At 42.9% G+C, this 19,618-nt stretch overlaps 1 protein-coding gene across 1 annotated transcript in view; it reads right to left on the bottom strand.

Moving 5' to 3' along the window:
* The window catches only part of TTC21B (tetratricopeptide repeat domain 21B), a 220,258-nt gene that overhangs the window by 139,227 nt on the left and 61,413 nt on the right, over positions 1 to 19,618 (bottom strand). Inside the window, 2 exon segments of the mRNA XM_030209686.1 lie at positions 7,012 to 7,212; positions 14,654 to 14,751. Coding sequence (XP_030065546.1) covers positions 7,012 to 7,212; positions 14,654 to 14,751 — 299 coding nt within the window.

The raw sequence follows: 19,618 nt of genomic DNA, 5'->3' as shown, positions 1-19,618 counted from the left end.
GGTACTGAAAGAACTCAAACATGAAACTGCTGATCTGCTGTTAGTGATCTGTAACCTGTCCATTAAAACTGTCCGTAGTACCTGAAAATTAGAGGGTGGCCAATGTAACGCCAACTTTTAAAAAGGGTTCCAGGGGTGATCTTGGAATTACAGACCGATAAGCCTGACTTCAATGTTTGGCAAAATAGTAGAAACTATTATAAAGAATAAAATTACAGAACACATAGACAAACATGGTTTCATGGGACAGAGTCAGCATGGATTCAGCAAAGGGAAGTCTTGCCTCACCAATTTGCTTCATTTTTTTTGAAGGCGTGAATAAACATGTGGATAAGTGTGAGCCAGGCGTGAATAAACATGTGGATAAGTGTGAGCCAGTTGATGTAATGTATCTAGAATTTCAGAAAACCTTTGACAAAGTTCCTCATGAGAGATTCCTGAGAAGATTAAAGAGCCATGGTATAGGTGGCAATGTTTTGTTCTGGATTAGGAATTGGTTATTGGACAGAAAACAGAGGGTAGAGTTAAATGGCCATTTTCCTCGAAGGAGGAAGGTGAATAGTGGAGTGCCGCAGGGATCTATACTAGGACCGGTGCTACTGAACATATTTATAAATGATCCAGAAATCGGAACAAGTGCGGTGATTAAATTTGTGGATGACACAAAACTATTCAAAGTTGTCAAAACACATGTGAACTGTGAAAAATTGCAAGAAGAGCTTAGAAAATTGTAAGATTGGGCATCCAAATGGCAGATGAAATTTAATATAGACAAATGCAAAGTGATGCGCATTGGGAAGAATAATCCAAATCATAGTTACCTGATGCTAGGGTTCACACTGGGATTCGGCACCCAAGAAAAAGATCTAGGTGTCATTATAGACAATACGCTGAAATCCTTTATCCAGGGTGCAGCAGCGACCCAAAAAAATCAAACAGAATGCTAGGAATTATTAGGAAAGGGATGGTAAATAAGGGAAAATTATGTCTTACCTGATCATTTTCTTTCCTTTAGTTGCAGCAGATGAATCCAGGAATTAGTGGGTTGTGTCAGTCTACAAGCAGGTGGAGAAAGACGACTAATTTCAACACAGTGATTGGCTAGCTCCTCAGAATGTCAGTATGCCATCTGCCAATGCAGCCCACTGAGAGAGGCCCCAAAGGTCCCCTGCATCCACTGGGACAGCCAGAGGCAAAAATGCCCTCCTGAAGCCACCGCTGCATGCCGAGCTGGGTCCTCAAGGTCCGCCAGAGTCGCACCCGATAGTACGTCAATACCGGTGACCAACGTCTCAGGAGGGAGTGTTGCAACAGGCACATCTACACCCTCGCCCAGGGAACCACATCCATAGTCGCTATCATGGACCTGCACATAGTCTCATGTCCGGGGACACGGAATCCTGAGCAGACCCCGAATCTGACCCTGCAGCTTGTCTACCCAAAAAGGTGGCAGGAACACTGCACTCCCAGATATTCCAGTATCTGGGAGGGCCGCAAATGGCTCTTGGTAAAATTTATGACCCAACCGAGTGACTGCAACCTGTCCACCACCTGGAGGTGGTCTCCTGGCTTTCATGCTCCGAAGACGCCTGGATCAGCAAGTCATCTAAGTACGGGTAAACTCAAATCCCATCCCTCTAGAGGAACGCCGCCACCACCACCACTTTGACCTTGGAAAAAGTGTGGGGTGCCATCACCAGGTTGAATGGAAAAGCCTGGAACTGGAAGTCATGATTCAACATGGCAAACCAGACAAAACGTTGGTGTGGAGGCCAAATGGGAATATGCAAGTATACCTCCTTGAAAATCCAGAGCTATGAGGAATTCTCCCGGCTGTGCCGTGGCCAGGATGGAGCAAAGCATCTTCATGTGAAAATGCTGGACCTTGAGAAACCGGTTCACACGTTTGATATCCAGCACCGGCCAACAGGACTCTCCTTTGTTTTTAGGCACCACAAAATAGATCGAATAGCAACCCTGACCTCGTTCCCAAGGCAGAATGGACACCACAATGCCGAGTTCTCTCAAGGGGCCAGAGTGGCAAGCAAAGCCAAGCGCTTGGACAGCACTCTACACAGGGATTCCAAGAAAAAATCTCATAAGGGAAAGGAGAACTCTAACTTATAGCCTTCTCTGATAATGTCAAGAACCCACTGGTCCAACGGAATTCGGGCCTACTGCTCAAAAAAACAGAGTCAGCCAACCCCTGATGCATGGAGTCGAGCAACGGCCTGGAGCCCCATCACTGGGCAGTCCTCACTGGAGGAGTAGGACAGGATCTGGCTCCTGACCCATTCTTCTTACCATGAAAGGATGACTGCTGCAGGAACCGGGACCGGTGAAAACCTGAAGAGAGAGCCGGAGCCGCCGCTGTTCTCTGACCCAGCCAATACTTCCTGGCCTCCTTAAAATGAGGCTGCGCTGTGTTCAATCTGAATTTCGGCTTCTGATGATCTTCCAGTAAAAATTGCGTCTTGGAATCACTCAGGTCTTTGGCCAGTTTCTCCAGGTCCTCCCTGAAAGAGGAGCTTGGTAAGCCACTGCTTAGAAACGACAAAAGCTGCTGGGCCATCACAGCCAATGCCATCTGCTTAGCGGAGAAATGCACGATGTTGTACAATGCATCCGCCAAATAAGCCACGCCAGATTCCAGGGAAGGAAAATCTGCCTCTGAATGCTCATCCCCCGATGCCATGTCAGCCACCTGCTGAGCCAAGGAGAGGCAAGCTCTCCCCACATAGGAGCTGCAGGTGGAGGCATAGAGAGAAAATGCTGAGACCTCAAAGACCTGCTTCAGGGATGCCTCCAGCTTCCTGTCTTGAATATCCTGGAAGGGTAGTCTTCTTGGTGAACACGCCACCAGCGCATCCACTCGAAGGATTTGCAATTTCTCCAAGTAAGCCTGGGCACTGGATACAGGTGAGCCATGGCCTTCACTACCCATAACCCCGCATCAGGAGTGGACCACTGTGTCAAAATGAGCTCTTTGATGACATCATGCACTGGAAAGGACTAGGCAGGTTATCTGGTGCTCACAATCTTGGGCTTTGCTGCAGCTGGCTCTGGTGTTTTGACTGAGATATTAAGAGCTTGCAGTGTGTGGTCAATTAAGAAGGTGAACTCTTCCTTATGAAACATCCTGACAGATTTGGGGTCGTTATGTTCCAAAGGGAGCAGTTCCTCCTTTTCCCCTAGCAGACATTGGCCAGATCTGCCGTCCAGGGCCAGATCCAACCCAGAGGGAGAGGGGGGCCAATGACCCCACTTTAGACACAGCAGAGCCCAGATGTCACCTCTTCCCTGGAGTGTCCAGAGGCAAAGGCTGCACAGGAACAATAAAGCCGTCCTGGCCCAAAACTTCAGCCTGCTGCTGTGTTCATTTCATCAGGTAAGCCTGATGAAGTAACAGAACAAAATCTGAGGAAAACGGAGTCTCCATCACGACAGACCCTAAGCTCCCTGCCTCCAAAGAGGGACCGGGTACTTCGGGGTCCAAAGCCTCTCCAGAGGACAAATGCAATGATAGAGACAGCTGCTCCGCAGGCAAGATGACCGCAGGAGTAGCTGTGTTGGGAGTGTAGGGAAGGAGAGCGCATGCGGGAACTCCCCACACAGGAAGGCACCATGCTTTCCATTGCAGTGGTTTCCGAGCAACCTCCCAAGCAGAGACTGGACACTGCCCACTGCTTTCTGCAGCGGGAGCAGCGTTTCACGGTATCTGTTGCTATGCCTGGAAAACCGCGATGTACAGGAAAAAAGAAATAGATAAAACACTCACCTAGCAGCACAGCCACAAGCGTAGCCCTTGGCAAACACAATCGCTGCTTGCACACAGGTCCTCTGCTGTCCTCTCCCCAAGCACCTGCCCAGTAAAAGATAAATCGCTGCTTCACAATGCTGTTGGGGTTTTTTTCAGTTGCGTCTTTTTCTTCTTTTTCTTCCTTTTTTTTTTTTTTTTAAGATGCAGCTAGCTTTTTTGCAGACAAGCAAGAAGGCCCAAAACGCAGGGTTCAAATTCATTCAGACCACATTAAAAAAAAAAAATAGAAGTAGTCGAGCAGAGGAGAGGGCAAGCTGAAAGGACAGTGGCAGGGGGGACACCCAGAGTGGGGGAAGGACCTGGAGTGACCAGGTATACCCCCTAAAGCTGGCACCGTATAAGCCAGACCAACCCCATGCTCAACTGCCCAGGAGACCTAGGCTAGGAGCATCTCTTACAGAAGAATCCAGGAGCTAGTGGAGTGCTGTCTGTCTATCTGCCTGCTGGAGACAGGGATATACTGATTTTCTGAGGAGCTAGCCATACTGTATCACTGTGTTGAAGTCAGTGATTTCTATCTCCACCTGCTGATAGACAGACACAACCCACTACTTCCTGGATTCATATGCTGCTGATGCTAAGGAAGACCAAGAACATTATAATGCCTCTGTATCGCTCCATGGTGTGACCTCACCTTGCGTGTTGCGCTCAATTCTAGTCACCGTGTCTCAAAAAAGATATAGTGGAATTAAGAAAGGTTCAAGGAAGAGTGAACAAAATGATAAAGAAGATGGAACTCCTCTCATATGAGGAAAGGCTAAAGAGATTAGGCTCTTCAACTTGGAAAAAGCTGAGGGAAGATATGATTGAGGTCTACAAAATCCTGAGTTATGTAGAATGAGTAGTAGTCCGTTCCCCTCTCTCTCCTTCCCCTCATTCCCTTTCCTCCTTTCCTGAAGTTACTATTGAGGAAACTACACTTCTCCTTTCTTCCTCAAAATGTACCACCTGTTCCTCTGATCCCATTCCCACCCACCTTCTTAATGCCATCTCTCCTGCTCTTATTCCTTTTATCTGTCACATTCTCAACCTCTCACTTTCCACTGCGACTGTCCCTGCTGCCTTTAAACATGCTGTGGTCACACCTTTCCTTAAGAAGCCTTCACTCGACCCTACTTGTCCCTCTAAATACCGACCCATCTCCCTCCTTCCTTTTCTCTCCAAATTACTTGAGCGTGCTGTTCACCGCCGCTGCCTTGATTTTCTCTCCTCACATGCTATTCTTGACCCACTACAATCTGGTTTTCGCCTTCTCCACTCAACCGAAACTGTGCTTACTAAAGTCTATTTAGCCTATTACTGGCTAAATCCAGAGGTCAATATTCTATCCTCATTCTTCTTGATCTTTCCGCTGCTTTTGACAATGTCGATCACAGCATACTTCTCGATACCCTGTCCTCACTTGGATTCCAGGGCTCTGTCCTTTCCTGGTTCTCTTCCTACCTCTCCCTCCGCACCTTTAGTGTTCACTCTGGTGGATCCTCTTCTACTTCTATCCCTCTGCCTGTCGGCGTACCTCAGGGTTCTGCTCTTGGTCCCCTCCTCTTTTCTATCTACACTTCTTCCCTTGGTTCATTAATCTCATCCCATGGCTTTTCCTACCATCTCTATGCTGATGACTCCCAAATCTACCTTTCTACCCCTGATATCTCACCTTGCATCCAAACCAAAGTTTCAGCGTGCTTGTCTGACATTGCTGTCTGGATGTCTCAACGCCACCTGAAATTAAATATGACCAAAACCGAGCTTCTCATTTCCCCCCCCCCCCCCCAAACCCACCTCCCCGCTCCCCCCGTTTTCTATTTCTGTTGATGGCTCTCTCATTCTCCCTGTCTCCTCAGCTCGAAACCTTGGGGTCATCTTTGACTCTTCTCTCTCCTTCTCTGCTCATATCCAGCAGATTGCCAAGACCTGTCGTTTCTTTCTTTACAACATCCGTAAAATCTGCCCCTTTCTTTCCGAGCACTCTACCAAAACCCTCATCCACACCCGTCACCTCTCGTTTAGACTACTGCAATCTGCTTCTTGCTGGCCTCCCACTTAGTCACCTCTCCAGTCGGTTCAAAACTCTGCTGCCGGTCTCGTCTTCCGCCAGGGTCGCTTTACTCATACTACCCCTTCTCCTCAAGACCCTTCACTGGCTCCCTATCCGTTTTCTCATCCTGTTCAAACTTCTTCTACTAACCTATAAATGTACTCACTCTGCTGCTCCCCAGTATCTCTCCACACTCGTCCTTCCCTACACCCCTTCCCCTGCACTCCGCTCCATGGATAAATCCTTCTTATCTGTTCCCTTCTCCACTACTGCCAACTCCAGACTTCGCGCCTTCTGTCTCGCTGCACCCTACGCCTGGAATAAACTTCCTGAGCCCCTACGTCTTGCCCCATCCTTGGCCACCTTTAAATCTAGACTGAAAGCCCACCCCTTTAACATTGCTTTTGACTCGTAACCACTTGTAACCACTCGCCTCCACCTACCCTCCTCTCTTCCTTCCCGTTCACATTAATTGATTTGATTTGCTTACTTTATTTTTTGTCTATTAGATTGTAAGCTCTTTGAGCAGGGACTGTCTTTCTTCTATGTTTGTGTAGCGCTGCGTACGCCTTGTAGCGCTATAGAAATGCTAAATAGTAGTAGTAGTAGAATTGAATCGATTTTTATTTTTTTACTCTTTTAACTCAATGAAGTTACATGGAAATACTTTTAAAACAAAGAGGAGAAAATATTTTTTCACTCAACAAACAGTTAAGCTCTGTAACTTGTTACCAGAGGATATGGTAACAGAGGTTAGCATATCTGGTTTAAAAAAAAAAGTTTGGGCAAGTTCCTGGAGGAAAAGTCCATAGTCTGCTATTAAGATAGACATGGGGAAGCCACTACTTGCCCCAGAATTGGTAGCATGGAATGTTGCTACTATTTGGATTTCTGCCAGGTATTTGTGACCTGGCTTGGCGACTGTTGGAAACAGGATACTGGTCTAGATGGAGCATTGGTTGGCCCGGTATGGCTCTTCTTATGCTTTTATTTTCTTTGAGTTTGTATAGTATAAAGTATTCAGAAAAAATGACCTGGAATAAACAATCACCTCTGCAGAATTTAACATGACAAATATGCTATAAATTTTACTATTTGATCTGACAATGTAAGATTCATTTAATACAATTTCAGAAGGAAAACTTAATTTACTCACATGTACTGGACAGAAATTAAGATATTCTTTAATAACATCTAACAAGAAATCAGGATTCAGTCTCTCAAAGTACTCTACACCAAGAGGCAAGCCTTGCAGAGAAGAGAAATGGGTATCCAGAACATCATTTAAGAAATGAATAACCTCTTCTTGCTTTTTGTTTCTCTTCATGGCCAGAACTGCACGCAAATAAGAAAGTTCCTGAAAAAAAAAAAGATAGACCTGTAAGTTTAATTAGCTTCCTTACACATCTTAAAACTATTTCTGAGTCATACTGTGAAGCATGTATATAAGGGACTATTTAAAACACATCTTGGTGTTAAGAAATAAATTATGATCCCTATCGCAATTCTTGTACACTGTTTCTTACAAAAGTCAAATTCTGTTAGAATAAACCACTAATAATAAATGGGCTGTCCTAGCATGTCTCTTATAAAGAGGGTTAAATATAAAATGTTAAAACTGTTCCTTACAAATGCACCAGTTATCTATTATCTGACTATCATGTAACTGATGAACACAAGTGAATTGTTGTTCACCTGTAAGGAATGTTTTCTGTAGACATTTCTGTAGACAGCAGATGCAAATTCCTGATGTTTGTTTTTTGTTTATTTTTTTGTTAAGTCTATATAATGAAATCATGCTATGTTAAATCAGCCAAACGGTCTTCTTTTGAATACAAACGTCTATCACAGCCTATTCAATTTACAGTCTACCTTTCCTGTCGGGGGTCAGATTCACGTTTTCCCTCCATTTTAGGAAAATATCACAAGTTTCCTGTGTTCCATGTATAGTCAATCAAAAGGAGTAAAAGTAGGGGTGGCACTAAGCACAGTCAAATCAGATGCATCATATGACTTCCAGATCACCCCTTATGGTGGATTCACCTACCCTACACCCACATCAGACAGTTAGTAGATGAAGTTTCTCTTCTCCTTCATACCATTAAGATGGTGCCTCCATAGAAAAGGAACTGGGGCTTCTATTCCAGGAATCCACTCACTAATCCTTCTGGTTAAGGTTACTGACACTTGGAATATTATCTTCCATGTCAGATACTTTATTTTTTAAATGTTTTTTATTTAAGACATTTCATATTACATAAGACTATACTGCGTTAAAGTATGAATCTATTCCCCAAAGAAAAAACATCAATGAAGAACATAAACCAGCAAAGCCCAAGGAAAGAGAAGAGAATCCAATAAGAAATAAAACAAAGTTGATATAGATTAAATCAAATTACAATAATAAAGCCAAAAGCATCACCAATAGAGAACAGTCATAGCTTAACTACCTTCTCAACAACAGGTACAGTGGTGGAAATAAGTATTTGATCCCTTGCTGATTTTGTAAGTTTGCCCACTGACAAAGACATGAGCAGCCCATAATTGAAGGGTAGGTTATTGGTAACAGTGAGAGATAGCACATCACAAATTAAATCCGGAAAATCACATTGTGGAAAGTATATGAATTTATTTGCATTCTGCAGAGGGAAATAAGTATTTGATCCCCCACCAACCAGTAAGAGATCTGGCCCCTACAGACCAGGTAGATGCTCCAAATCAACTCGTTACCTGCATGACAGACAGCTGTCGGCAATGGTCACCTGTATGAAAGACACCTGTCCACAGACTCAGTGAATCAGTCAGACTCTAACCTCTACAAAATGGCCAAGAGCAAGGAGCTGTCTAAGGATGTCAGGGACAAGATCATACACCTGCACAAGGCTGGAATGGGCTACAAAACCATCAGTAAGACGCTGGGCGAGAAGGAGACAACTGTTGGTGCCATAGTAAGAAAATGGAAGAAGTACAAAATGACTGTCAATCGACAAAGATCTGGGGCTCCACGCAAAATCTCACCTCGTGGGGTATCCTTGATCATGAGGAAGGTTAGAAATCAGCCTACAACTACAAGGGGGGAACTTGTCAATGATCTCAAGGCAGCTGGGACCACTGTCACCACGAAAACCATTGGTAACACATTACGACATAACAGATTGCAATCCTGCAGTGCCCGCAAGGTCCCCCTGCTCCGGAAGGCACATGTGACGGCCCGTCTGAAGTTTGCCAGTGAACACCTGGATGATGCCGAGAGTGATTGGGAGAAGGTGCTGTGGTCAGATGAGACAAAAATTGAGCTCTTTGGCATGAACTCAACTCGCCGTGTTTGGAGGAAGAGAAATGCTGCCTATGACCCAAAGAACACCGTCCCCACTGTCAAGCATGGAGGTGGAAATGTTATGTTTTGGGGGTGTTTCTCTGCTAAGGGCACAGGACTACTTCACCGCATCAATGGGAGAATGGATGGGGCCATGTACCGTACAATTCTGAGTGACAACCTCCTTCCCTCCGCCAGGGCCTTAAAAATGGGTCGTGGCTGGGTCTTCCAGCACGACAATGACCCAAAACATACAGCCAAGGCAACAAAGGAGTGGCTCAGGAAGAAGCACATTAGGGTCATGGAGTGGCCTAGCCAGTCACCAGACCTTAATCCCATTGAAAACTTATGGAGGGAGCTGAAGCTGCGAGTTGCCAAGCGACAGCCCAGAACTCTTAATGATTTAGAGATGATCTGCAAAGAGGAGTGGACAAAAATTCCTCCTGACATGTGTGCAAACCTCATCATCAACTACAGAAGACGTCTGACCGCTGTGCTTGCCAACAAGGGTTTTGCCACCAAGCATTAGGTCTTGTTTGCCAGAGGGATTAAATACTTATTTCCCTCTGCAGAATGCAAATAAATTCATATACTTTCCACAATGTGATTTTCCGGATTTAATTTGTGATGTGCTATCTCTCACTGTTACCAATAACCTACCCTTCAATTATGGGCTGCTCATGTCTTTGTCAGTGGGCAAACTTACAAAATCAGCAAGGGATCAAATACTTATTTCCACCACTGTAAATATGCCTATCATCATACTTCAAGCATCCCGTGCACCAACCTCTAAGAATAATGTAACCAGCAGTCTATTTTCTAGAAAAACCATGTCAGATTCTTTAGAAAGGTAAAATTAAGCCTTACCTGCTAATTTTCTTTCCTCTAGATCCTCCAGACCGTTCAAGACGCTTGGGTTATGCACAGTGTACAGTGCACAGTTCATCAGAATAGGGTCAGAATGTAGGAAAAAAAATAAAACCATCACACAGCTTCGCCAGTCTTTTCTTCCTAGAAGGCTTGCAACTGATCTCTGTCCTCAAAAGTGTGTGTAGTATTATGAAGAGTAACACACATATTTGCCTTCTTTAATTGCTCCAAGATATATTCTTCCCTCTGGACTTGTATTATATATCCCATGGATGGGCTAATGGTCAAAGTCATAGGGGAATATCATAACACAGCTCCTCATGTTTCTTCTTTTTTTTTTTTTCTTTTTGTAGCCACTGTTTCAATTATTGGATGGTTTTTTTTACTCTGTTTATGATGTTTCAATGTGACTATCAGTTCAGGTCCCTATTACTGTGGAAGAGATTAACTTCTCAGTTTTGGGTTTGAGGATGCTGCTATAGATCTTGAAATAAGCTTGGAATGTTGTTATGTCTTATGGTTGTTAATTGCTCCAGCATAGTCAGCAGGCACTTGTGATGCATTATAGTGTTCTAGGACAAGTCTAGAAGAAACAGCAAAGAGTGCACTTGATAATGCAGCAGCACTTTCAACTTTGCACCCTGCATTATCTGACATACTTGTCAGAGTATTATTCTCAAGTTCACTGGTTATCAGTAGATGCAATGGTCATGTTCAAATTATCTTGTTTGATGTATAAAACTTCTAATGGTCTAGCTCCAGTTTATCTGATTCAATGTTTTTCTTTGTTAAACCCTGTTCGTGCTTCCAGGTCTATAAATGTATTTTCCTTTCCATCAATGAATGGTAAATTTAGAAAGAAATGTATAGATTCTCTGCTTTCAAATCAGGCAACTAAATTAGACAGAGAGGTTTCCCCTCTTATAATTCAGGAGTCGAATTATGTACATTTTTGATGATTATGTAAGATTTATTTATTTAGGAACTATGGAAAAAGATAAATGTATTAGACTTTTTGATTAATTGCTTTTGTTACTGTATTTCCTGGAATGTCCAGTCTTTTTATACGTAAACCGCATTGAACTGCAAGGTATTGCAGGCTGTAAGAATAAAACATTATGCAATGTTATCCTCATAACTATGAGCCGAGGATATCTGGCTCCCTGCACACGGTGAGTTGGGTGAGATTAATCTTTTCGATTCAAGACGGGCTTAAAAAGAAAGTCCCAAAAGTTGAGAGTGAAACTGTTCCACAAACGTTTTGGGATCAACTCCCTCTGCAACACGCAAAAACCAAATGCTGTTTCAGCGGATGCAGTTGTTTAGATCCTCTATGCTACATTTTAGGGCATTCAGCCACTACCCCGCTGCAATTCTAGGATAGTGGCCATGTTCACCAAGGTTTATTGATCTAATGTTTCAACAGTAGAAGTATTCAACGCCATCTGCTCTTTAATATATGTGATATCTTCACACAGCTCAACAACAGAGGCATTAGTAGTTTTAATCAAATCGTCAAGTTGTATTCGACATAGAGACGTCCTCATCCTTTGCTGGTTGCCTTTTCAATAGGAAAGCTACATGAGCGTCGACCTTTTTACCACAGGTGAGGGTAAGAGGCCAAAATCTAACTTATCAGACTTAGAGCTGGCCATTTCCATCCCTTAACATAGTAACATAGTAGATGACGGCAGAAAAAGACCTGCATGGTCCATCTAGTCTGCCCAAGATAAACTCATATCTTGAATTTGTACCTGTCTTTTTCAGGGCACAGACTGTATAAGTCTGCCCAGCAGTATTTCCCGCCTCCCATCACCAGCTCTGGTACAGACCGTATAAGTCTGCCCTCCCCTATCCTAGCCTCCCAACCACCAACCCCTCTTCCCCCACCTGCTCCGCCACCCAATTTCAGCTAAGCTTCTGAGGATCCATTCCTGCTGCACAGGATTCCTTTATGCATATCCCACGCATGTTTGAATTCCGTTACCGTTTTCATCTCCACCACCTCCCGCGGGAGGGCATTCCAAGCATCCACCACCCTCTCCGTGAAAAAATACTTCCTGACATCTTTTTTGAGTCTGCCCCCCTTCAATCTCATTTCATGTCCTCTCGTTCTACCGCCTTCCCATCTCCGGAAATCAGGATCACTCTCAAACACTTTAAAGCAGAGAATAAGATCATATAACCTATTCCTCCCTAGAGCTCCTCAGTTAGGCAGACATCTTGGATCCATCACACTAACACCTCCCTTAATTCCAGACGGTGTTGTGAAGTCGTTTGGCTTTTGATAAAACATCCTGAGTGAGTCAAGTACTGAGGTGTGCTCCCCATTCTTTGTTGAAAGCTTCTGCTGTAAGTAAACAACAATGTTCCTTCATTTCAAAGGGAATTCACTTAGGTACATGCTCTCACATACACTGCAGGAACAAGTGGCCTAGCATTTCTGCACTGGCTCTGGCTGTGACCCACTGAGCACAATGAACCTTTTGGGACCGAGGGCATAAATTTTTTTAATCTATCTTGTGGAAGAAAAGTTTTTGCTTGGTCCAAGTCCAGAAGCACTCCTATATAAAGGGAGCTTCTTTGTAGAATGAAGAAATTGAAACTGATGAAAAAGCCAAGTGATTGAAGAAAATGAAAATGGTGATACCTCTAGAACAGCAGTTCTCAAATAGTGATTCATGAACCCAAATGGGGTCACACATGCCTTGTTTGGGGTGACAACCTGGGTGGGCAGAACATAGGAATGTCATTATGATGTGCATCGGCAGGGTCACAGACATCGCTGCGAGTTATGGCCTGAAAACATTTGATAAGCCCTGCTCTAGAAGCCAAGTGTCATGGTAGAAAAACACTAGGAAGTCTTGCTTGTGCAGATAGGTTGCCAATTCTGTGACATACTTGGTGAATACACAAAGAGCAGAGAAAATGGTTGTGGCTGCAGGATGAAACAAAGGTATTGTCTGCAGCTGGGATGAATTAGAATATGCATGTAATCATCCTTGATATTTAGTGAGTGCAGCCAGTTCCCTTTGATCAAGTAGAGAAGTCCATTTTGAACTTTTTTCGGAGAAAAAATATTGAGATCCCTGAAGTCTAAAATGTACAAAGACCCTGCCTTTTTTCTGGGATGAAGAAACATCAGGAATATAATCTCTAAATCCTCTTTTGTTCTGGAACATGTTCTATTACACTGGCCTACGAGAAGTAATGTGAAAGAGGCTATAACAGCCAAAAGAACGTCTTTCAAAAAAATGGAAAAAAGATCTGAATGAAGAAAACAGGAAACAACATAAGCACTGGCAAATCTAATGCAAAACTAACAGAGGATTTTAAAAGAAGCTTGCCACAGAGGCCAAAAACTTAAGAACTTTTTTCAGGAACGTTTGAAGCAGAAAACCTGTGAGGGAGTCAGTTGGACCATTAGATGATCATGGGGTAAGAGAGGCACTCAGGAGGTCAAAGAGGACAGACTAAATGAAATCTCTATTTTGGTCTTTACTGAGGGAAATATAAGGCAGATACTCATGCCAGAAATGGAATTTAATGGTGATGATTTGTAGGAAATGAACAAATCTCAGTGAATCTGGCAGGTGTAATAAGCCAAATCTCATCATCCAAGGGCTGGAGAGATTTTGCTTTCAGCATGACCCTTCAACCCTGTTCCTTATGGTTAGCCCAGGCCATCACATTTGCAAAAGGCAGGTGTGCTATGCTTCAGCACACAGCTCTACTGCCTGATATGCACAAATAACCCTGTGTTTCCTTTTCTAGCATTGAAAATATTCATTAGATCACCCAATACCCAAGGAGTTTGAACAGGCTTGTCCAACCTACGGCCCGCGGGCCAGAATCTGACCCACCAAGTGCTTTTTTCTGGCCCTCAGAAAATTGGCAATCCTTGTGGTACTTGGAATCCTGCTTCCCTGCTGCAGATCAGCTCTCTGTAAGCTTAAGTCATGTGGTACCAGAAGTTCAGGTTCGTCTTGCAGTTTCAAGTCTCATGAGACTTGAAACCGTGAGACCAACTCAAACTTTCAGCACCACGCAGCTCAAGCTTGCAGAGACCCGTCACAGTGGAGAAGCATGAATCCTGCTGTTTCTTCTGTAGCTGGAGTCAGGTGAGGGAAAAGACTGGGTGGAATACATATGAGAGAGAAATTAAGAGATTGAGAAAGACTGGGTGAAGGCTGGGGAGGAGACAATGCATTGTCATATTTTGTCACTATTTGATGAAACATGTGGCAAAATAAGACAGTGCATATTTTAGCCTTACAAATGTTACAAAATATAAATGTGGCCCCTGATAGAAAAAGGTTGGACAAATCCAAAGTTAGACCTTACAATCTATATAGGATATGCCACAATGGAAGAGTAAAGAGCTCAAAGATGCACAGCAGGACACAATGTTTTCTTGACTGCTTTAGATACATAATATTCACACAAAGTTGAGACTTTTTGTTTTTGTGTATGACATGGAGTATTACAGTGTAAAAGCACATTCTGTGCAGTATTCAAATCCATGAATGCCATATATGTGAATTTAAAAAGTACAAATATTGCCAAACACCTCTCTATACCTATCTGTAAGAAAAAAACCAAAAACATTTACCCCAGATTTTCCAATGGACTGCTGAATTTCAGTTAGGAACTCCAACTGCTGATCTGCATCTTGCAATTGTCCTTCTATTAATTGGCATCTGATAATGCCTACAATAGAGTGAAAAGTTGCATGAAATATTAATATTAATTTGGCCATGAAATAGAATTTATTTAAACTTCGTTTTGTTTTGTTTTTAAACAAATTACTCCTGCTAAAACGATGCTAACTTGCTAACTTTTACACCTGAAATTTCAACAAATGTCCATGAACAATAACAAAAAATGAAAGACATAACTAGTTATTAAAAACAAAATCAGAGTATTTTGTTTGGTTTACCACCTTTGTGCTCATGGAAACCAGTTTCCAACTGGGAACAATAGGAAGAGAGAGTTAATTAACAACAAGACAACAGCACTAATAAGGCAAGAGGAAGGAAAGTTAATCAGATAGCACCATCTGCTGCCTTCACATAGCAATTAGCATATTCCTGAAAATCTTCATAAAATTATATTTTTGTTTGTGTTTATTAGTACTTGTACCATCTTATATTACTTCACTGAAGAACAGTTCTTTCGTGAAATGAAGTGCTACATGTTCTCTATTTTGCCCAATAAGAAAGGGATACATTTTGAAAAGATCTCTGTTATGTCAGAACAGAGGTTCTCAACCCAATTCCTGGTTATGTGGAGTTTTCTGACCAATGATTATTGATTTTATTTCAATGTGACAACAGTTCTGAGGTCTTTCTCTCCACATTTTTATAAAGAAACTCTCCTTTGTGTCCAAGCTTAACTTGTGAGATACATTTATCACAGCAGAATTTGTGGGGTTATGTAATTGAAATCTCCCATTATTATAGTATTGCCAAATTTGCAAGCTTCCCTTATTTCTACTATTGTTTCATCATCTGTCGTTCATTCTGGCCTGGCAGACGGCAATATAGTATTCTCTTTCCCTTCACATATTTCTATCCATAAAGATTCCATGTTGCTATTTGTTTCCTGCTGAATTTCTATTCTATTAGACTCAATTTCCTCTTTAACATATAGTGCCATCTTGTCTCCTATTTGACCCACCTATCATTTGATGTAATTTGTACCCTGGTAACAGTGTCCCATTGTTAATACTTCTTCCACCAGGTCTGAGATGCCTACATTATCTACCTTTTCATTTTCTGTTCCACAACTCACCCCATCTTACTTTTTAGGCTTCTTGCATTTATATACAGATATTTCAAAGTGTGTATTTTGTTTGTATCTAAAACTTGCTTAGCAGCTGACAGGGCAAATTTGCAATCTTTACTATGTTCTCTCCTTAAAAGCTCCTGGCTTTTGTCTTTGTTGCAACCTTTCTATTAGGATGCCTTAACTTCCTTGTTTTGATAGTATCCTTCAAAAATACCTCACTTCAAACCATGTGCTCCTTAGCAACTGTGAGCTTTCCCCTAGGTTCTAGTTAGTAAGCTGCTCTGTCTCCTTTTTTAAATGTTAGCACCAGCTGCCTGGTTCCATCCTTGTTAAGGTGAAGCTAATTTTTTTCAGAATAGGCTCTGTCTTCCCCAGAATGCTGCCCAGTTCTTAACACTTCTAATCTCTCCTCCATGCACCATTGTCTCATCCATGCATTGAGACCCTGGAGCTGTCTATTGGGTCTTGTGTGTAGAATAAGGAGCACTTCTGAAAAAGCTACCCTGGAGGTTCTGGGTAGCCTAAATTTGGCTTCCTGAGCATCCCTCCCACATGTCCCTACGTCATTGGTACCTACAGCTTGCTCCTCCCAGCAATGTCTAAAATTTCATCTAATAACATGTGAGGTCTGTCACTTTTGCACCAGATAGGCAAGTGACAAAGCGATCTTCATGTTCACCAGCCTAATAACTGAATCTCTAACTAACATGACCATTCTAATCTTTCCCTGCTGTGCAAAAGACCTTGGAGACACATCCATGGTGTGAGAGGATATTGCATTTACAGGAAGGCCCCTGGTTACAGGATCACTTCCGCCCACACCAAGGTGATGATCTCCTTTCAAGTGACCTTTCTCCTCTATGGCAGCACAGAGGTTGCCAGATTGGAGGAGTCTCTATTATGTCCCTGAAGGTCTCCCCTTACATACCTCTCTGTTTAACTCAGCTCTTCCAAGTCTGCTATTCTAATAAAGACAGCTGAAGGAATATGTGTGTGTGGGGGGGGGGGGGGGGGAAGAACTAGAAGGGTGTGTGTCTTTCTTTTTGGGGGGGGGAGGGCCAAGCTTGGGGTACATACAGGGCTGGGAGAGAGCAGGAGGAGTGAATGCCACGGGGAGGAGGGAGGCCAAACCTGGGGTATGTGATGGGAGAGTAGCAGGAGGTTGTACCTCAAGAGGGCCTATGCCTCACGGAAGAGGGAGAAGCCAAGTTCAGTGTATGTGCAGGAGGAAAGAGTTGAAGGAATGCCACAGCAGTATTCATGAGAAAAAGCCATGGGGGATGGGCATGAGAAAAAGTTATGAAAGAGTAAGTACATGGGAAGTTTCAGAAAAAGAGTTATGAGGTGGCTAAGCAGGAGGAGGAGTTTAAAAATGTTTTTTTTTTGGGGGGAGAGGTCTGAGTGCCTTTGGGGTCATGAGATTTACTGGTAAGGGTGTGTATCGCCAGGGAGCGCTATATGTGTGTGTGGGGGGGGGGGGGGGGGGAGGAGGTACCAAAGAGGGGACAGGATGTTTGAGAGAGAAAGAGATATAGGGGTCTATGCTGAAGAGCTATGGGTGAAGGGAGTTGAGAAAGCCTGTAGAGTGTAGTGGGACGGGGCAAGTTTAGAGACAGGGATTGAGAGGGAACTGGGAGGGAGGGGGTCTTGCTATAGAATGGGGAAACAGAGAAAAGGCTGGGAAGTATCCTTTCTGGCAAAGGAACTGAGAAATCTGGAGGCTAAACCTGTGCAGGGAGAGAAATCATGCCTAGGGAGCTAAGTTGGAGGAGTGAGATTCTGGGGGTATTCTAGCCTGAGCATAGAGAAAGTTAGAGGGTGTAAAACCTGGGACAGGGAAGACCAATGCCTTTATAATAAGGGAATTCTATATAAAGTCATAAAGAATGCAGAAAATTTTCAAAATTTTTACACAGTATTTTAAAATATTTTTGCACAGACTCCCTCCAAGAATAATGTGTATATATTTAATAAGATTGATTATCTTTGGATGCTTAGATTCATATATGTCTGTAAATACAATCACAGAAATAAAGACAAACCCTGCAACTGGTTATCAAATTGACAGCTATATGGGGCGCCGGGGGGGGGGGGGCAGTTTTCAAAAAGCCACCAGGCAGCTTACAGATCTCAACAGCCAATATTCAGCCAGCTGACAGTGCTGACCACCAAAGGCAGAATTATGTCCAGATAGTCACTGTCAGAACCTATCTGAGTCAGCACTGAATATCAGGGTGTTTGGCAGCACCTGGAAGTTATCTGGGCACAATATTCAGTGTCATACCCATATAGCTGACTGGCATTTTAGGACCTTATTATATGTAATCCAGCATACCTGGCTAGATATCTGGACGTGCAAACTGAATTATCTGCAGTGCCTCAGATAATTTCTAGTTTCGCCATGACTCTGGACACTAGTTGGATAGAGCCAATATTCAACAGCACTATCTGGTTAAGTGCCTCTGAATACTAGCAGTTGGGGTGACTAGCAGTATCTGACTAGGCAGGAGCGATTAAATCATTTTGAATATCAAGCCAACAGTTTTAACGCAAAACTCCCCAAATCCTTTGCACAAACTGCACAAAAGTGATTATCAAATCAACTTTAAAGCCTGCTTGTTTCCAACTTTCATTTTGAGTAAGGAACTACCAATCTTTTCTTTTGTGGAATATTGAGAAGTTACACTACCTATAAACTCCACTAAGACTCTGTGGATAGACCATGCCAATTAGATCCTAATGTCTAGGATGTGTACAGGTAAGAATCTAAGGCAGAGAGGAAAATGCAAGATGAATCAGGATAAGGAATCAACAGATTTGGTTCTGTAATGGCAAAAGCCCCAACCCATCTTGACCAAAGAGGATGTCTGCTGAAAGCAAACTGATATTCATTAGATTTAACATTTAATGTGATGAAGTTTGTCAGGATAGTCATCTGTTTTGTAACTTGCTGTTTATTATCTAAATTACAAAAAATGAGCCATTAAAATAAATCAGTGGATGGTCAAGATTGCACGAAGAATTGAAAATGCCTCAATACACTGCTGAGCCTTTAGGGCTGGGCCAAGGTATTCTTAGAAGCCAGACTTACGTACAGAGGATTTGAAACAATCAGCAGATTTTGTGACTAACTATGAAATATCTAGCATCTGTACCACAAACAGTTATAAAAGCAAATAGCCTCTTTTGAATGTCATCCCACCCTGGAAAATAACAAAAGCATAGAACTTTGCTTACAATGGCTCAGAAAGGTGGGATGATAATTAGGGGACAATGCCAGGTAATTATGAATGAAAGCTTATGATCAGTTTGAGGCAAGATCTGATTGAGGTGAACGCTCAAAAAAGCAAAATAAAATCACAAGTAAACAAACAAAAATTTCTGATCTGCAACCTGTACTTTTCATAGACAGGAGGATTAATCAGGCACACAAGTGGGTGACATCACCATATGGTGCCTGGACAGAACAGCCATTCTGTGTGCAGCAATCTCCTCAGTCCCTCAATCAGTTTCATAGTTTACGAAATGCAACTCTTGTGGAAGTGAAAGAGATTGTGTGCCTGATTACTCCTGCTTTCTATGCAAAGCCTTTTTCCATTAACAAGCGGGGTACAATCAGGCACAGAACTGGATGACTCTCAGGTTCCAGGCAGCTAAGCATTGTAGATAATTTATCCATTGTTCAGGAGCAGTGCAATGATGTAATCCCAAAAACATGTGGTTTAGAACTATTCAACCGAATGCACTGCCACTGACTGTTGTTCCATCAAGACACCATACAATGACT

This window comes from Microcaecilia unicolor, chromosome 7 (assembly GCF_901765095.1).
Source record: "Microcaecilia unicolor chromosome 7, aMicUni1.1, whole genome shotgun sequence".
In the NCBI taxonomy this organism is placed as follows: Eukaryota; Metazoa; Chordata; class Amphibia; order Gymnophiona; family Siphonopidae; genus Microcaecilia; species Microcaecilia unicolor.
This window is presented reverse-complemented; position numbering and strand designations above follow the sequence as displayed.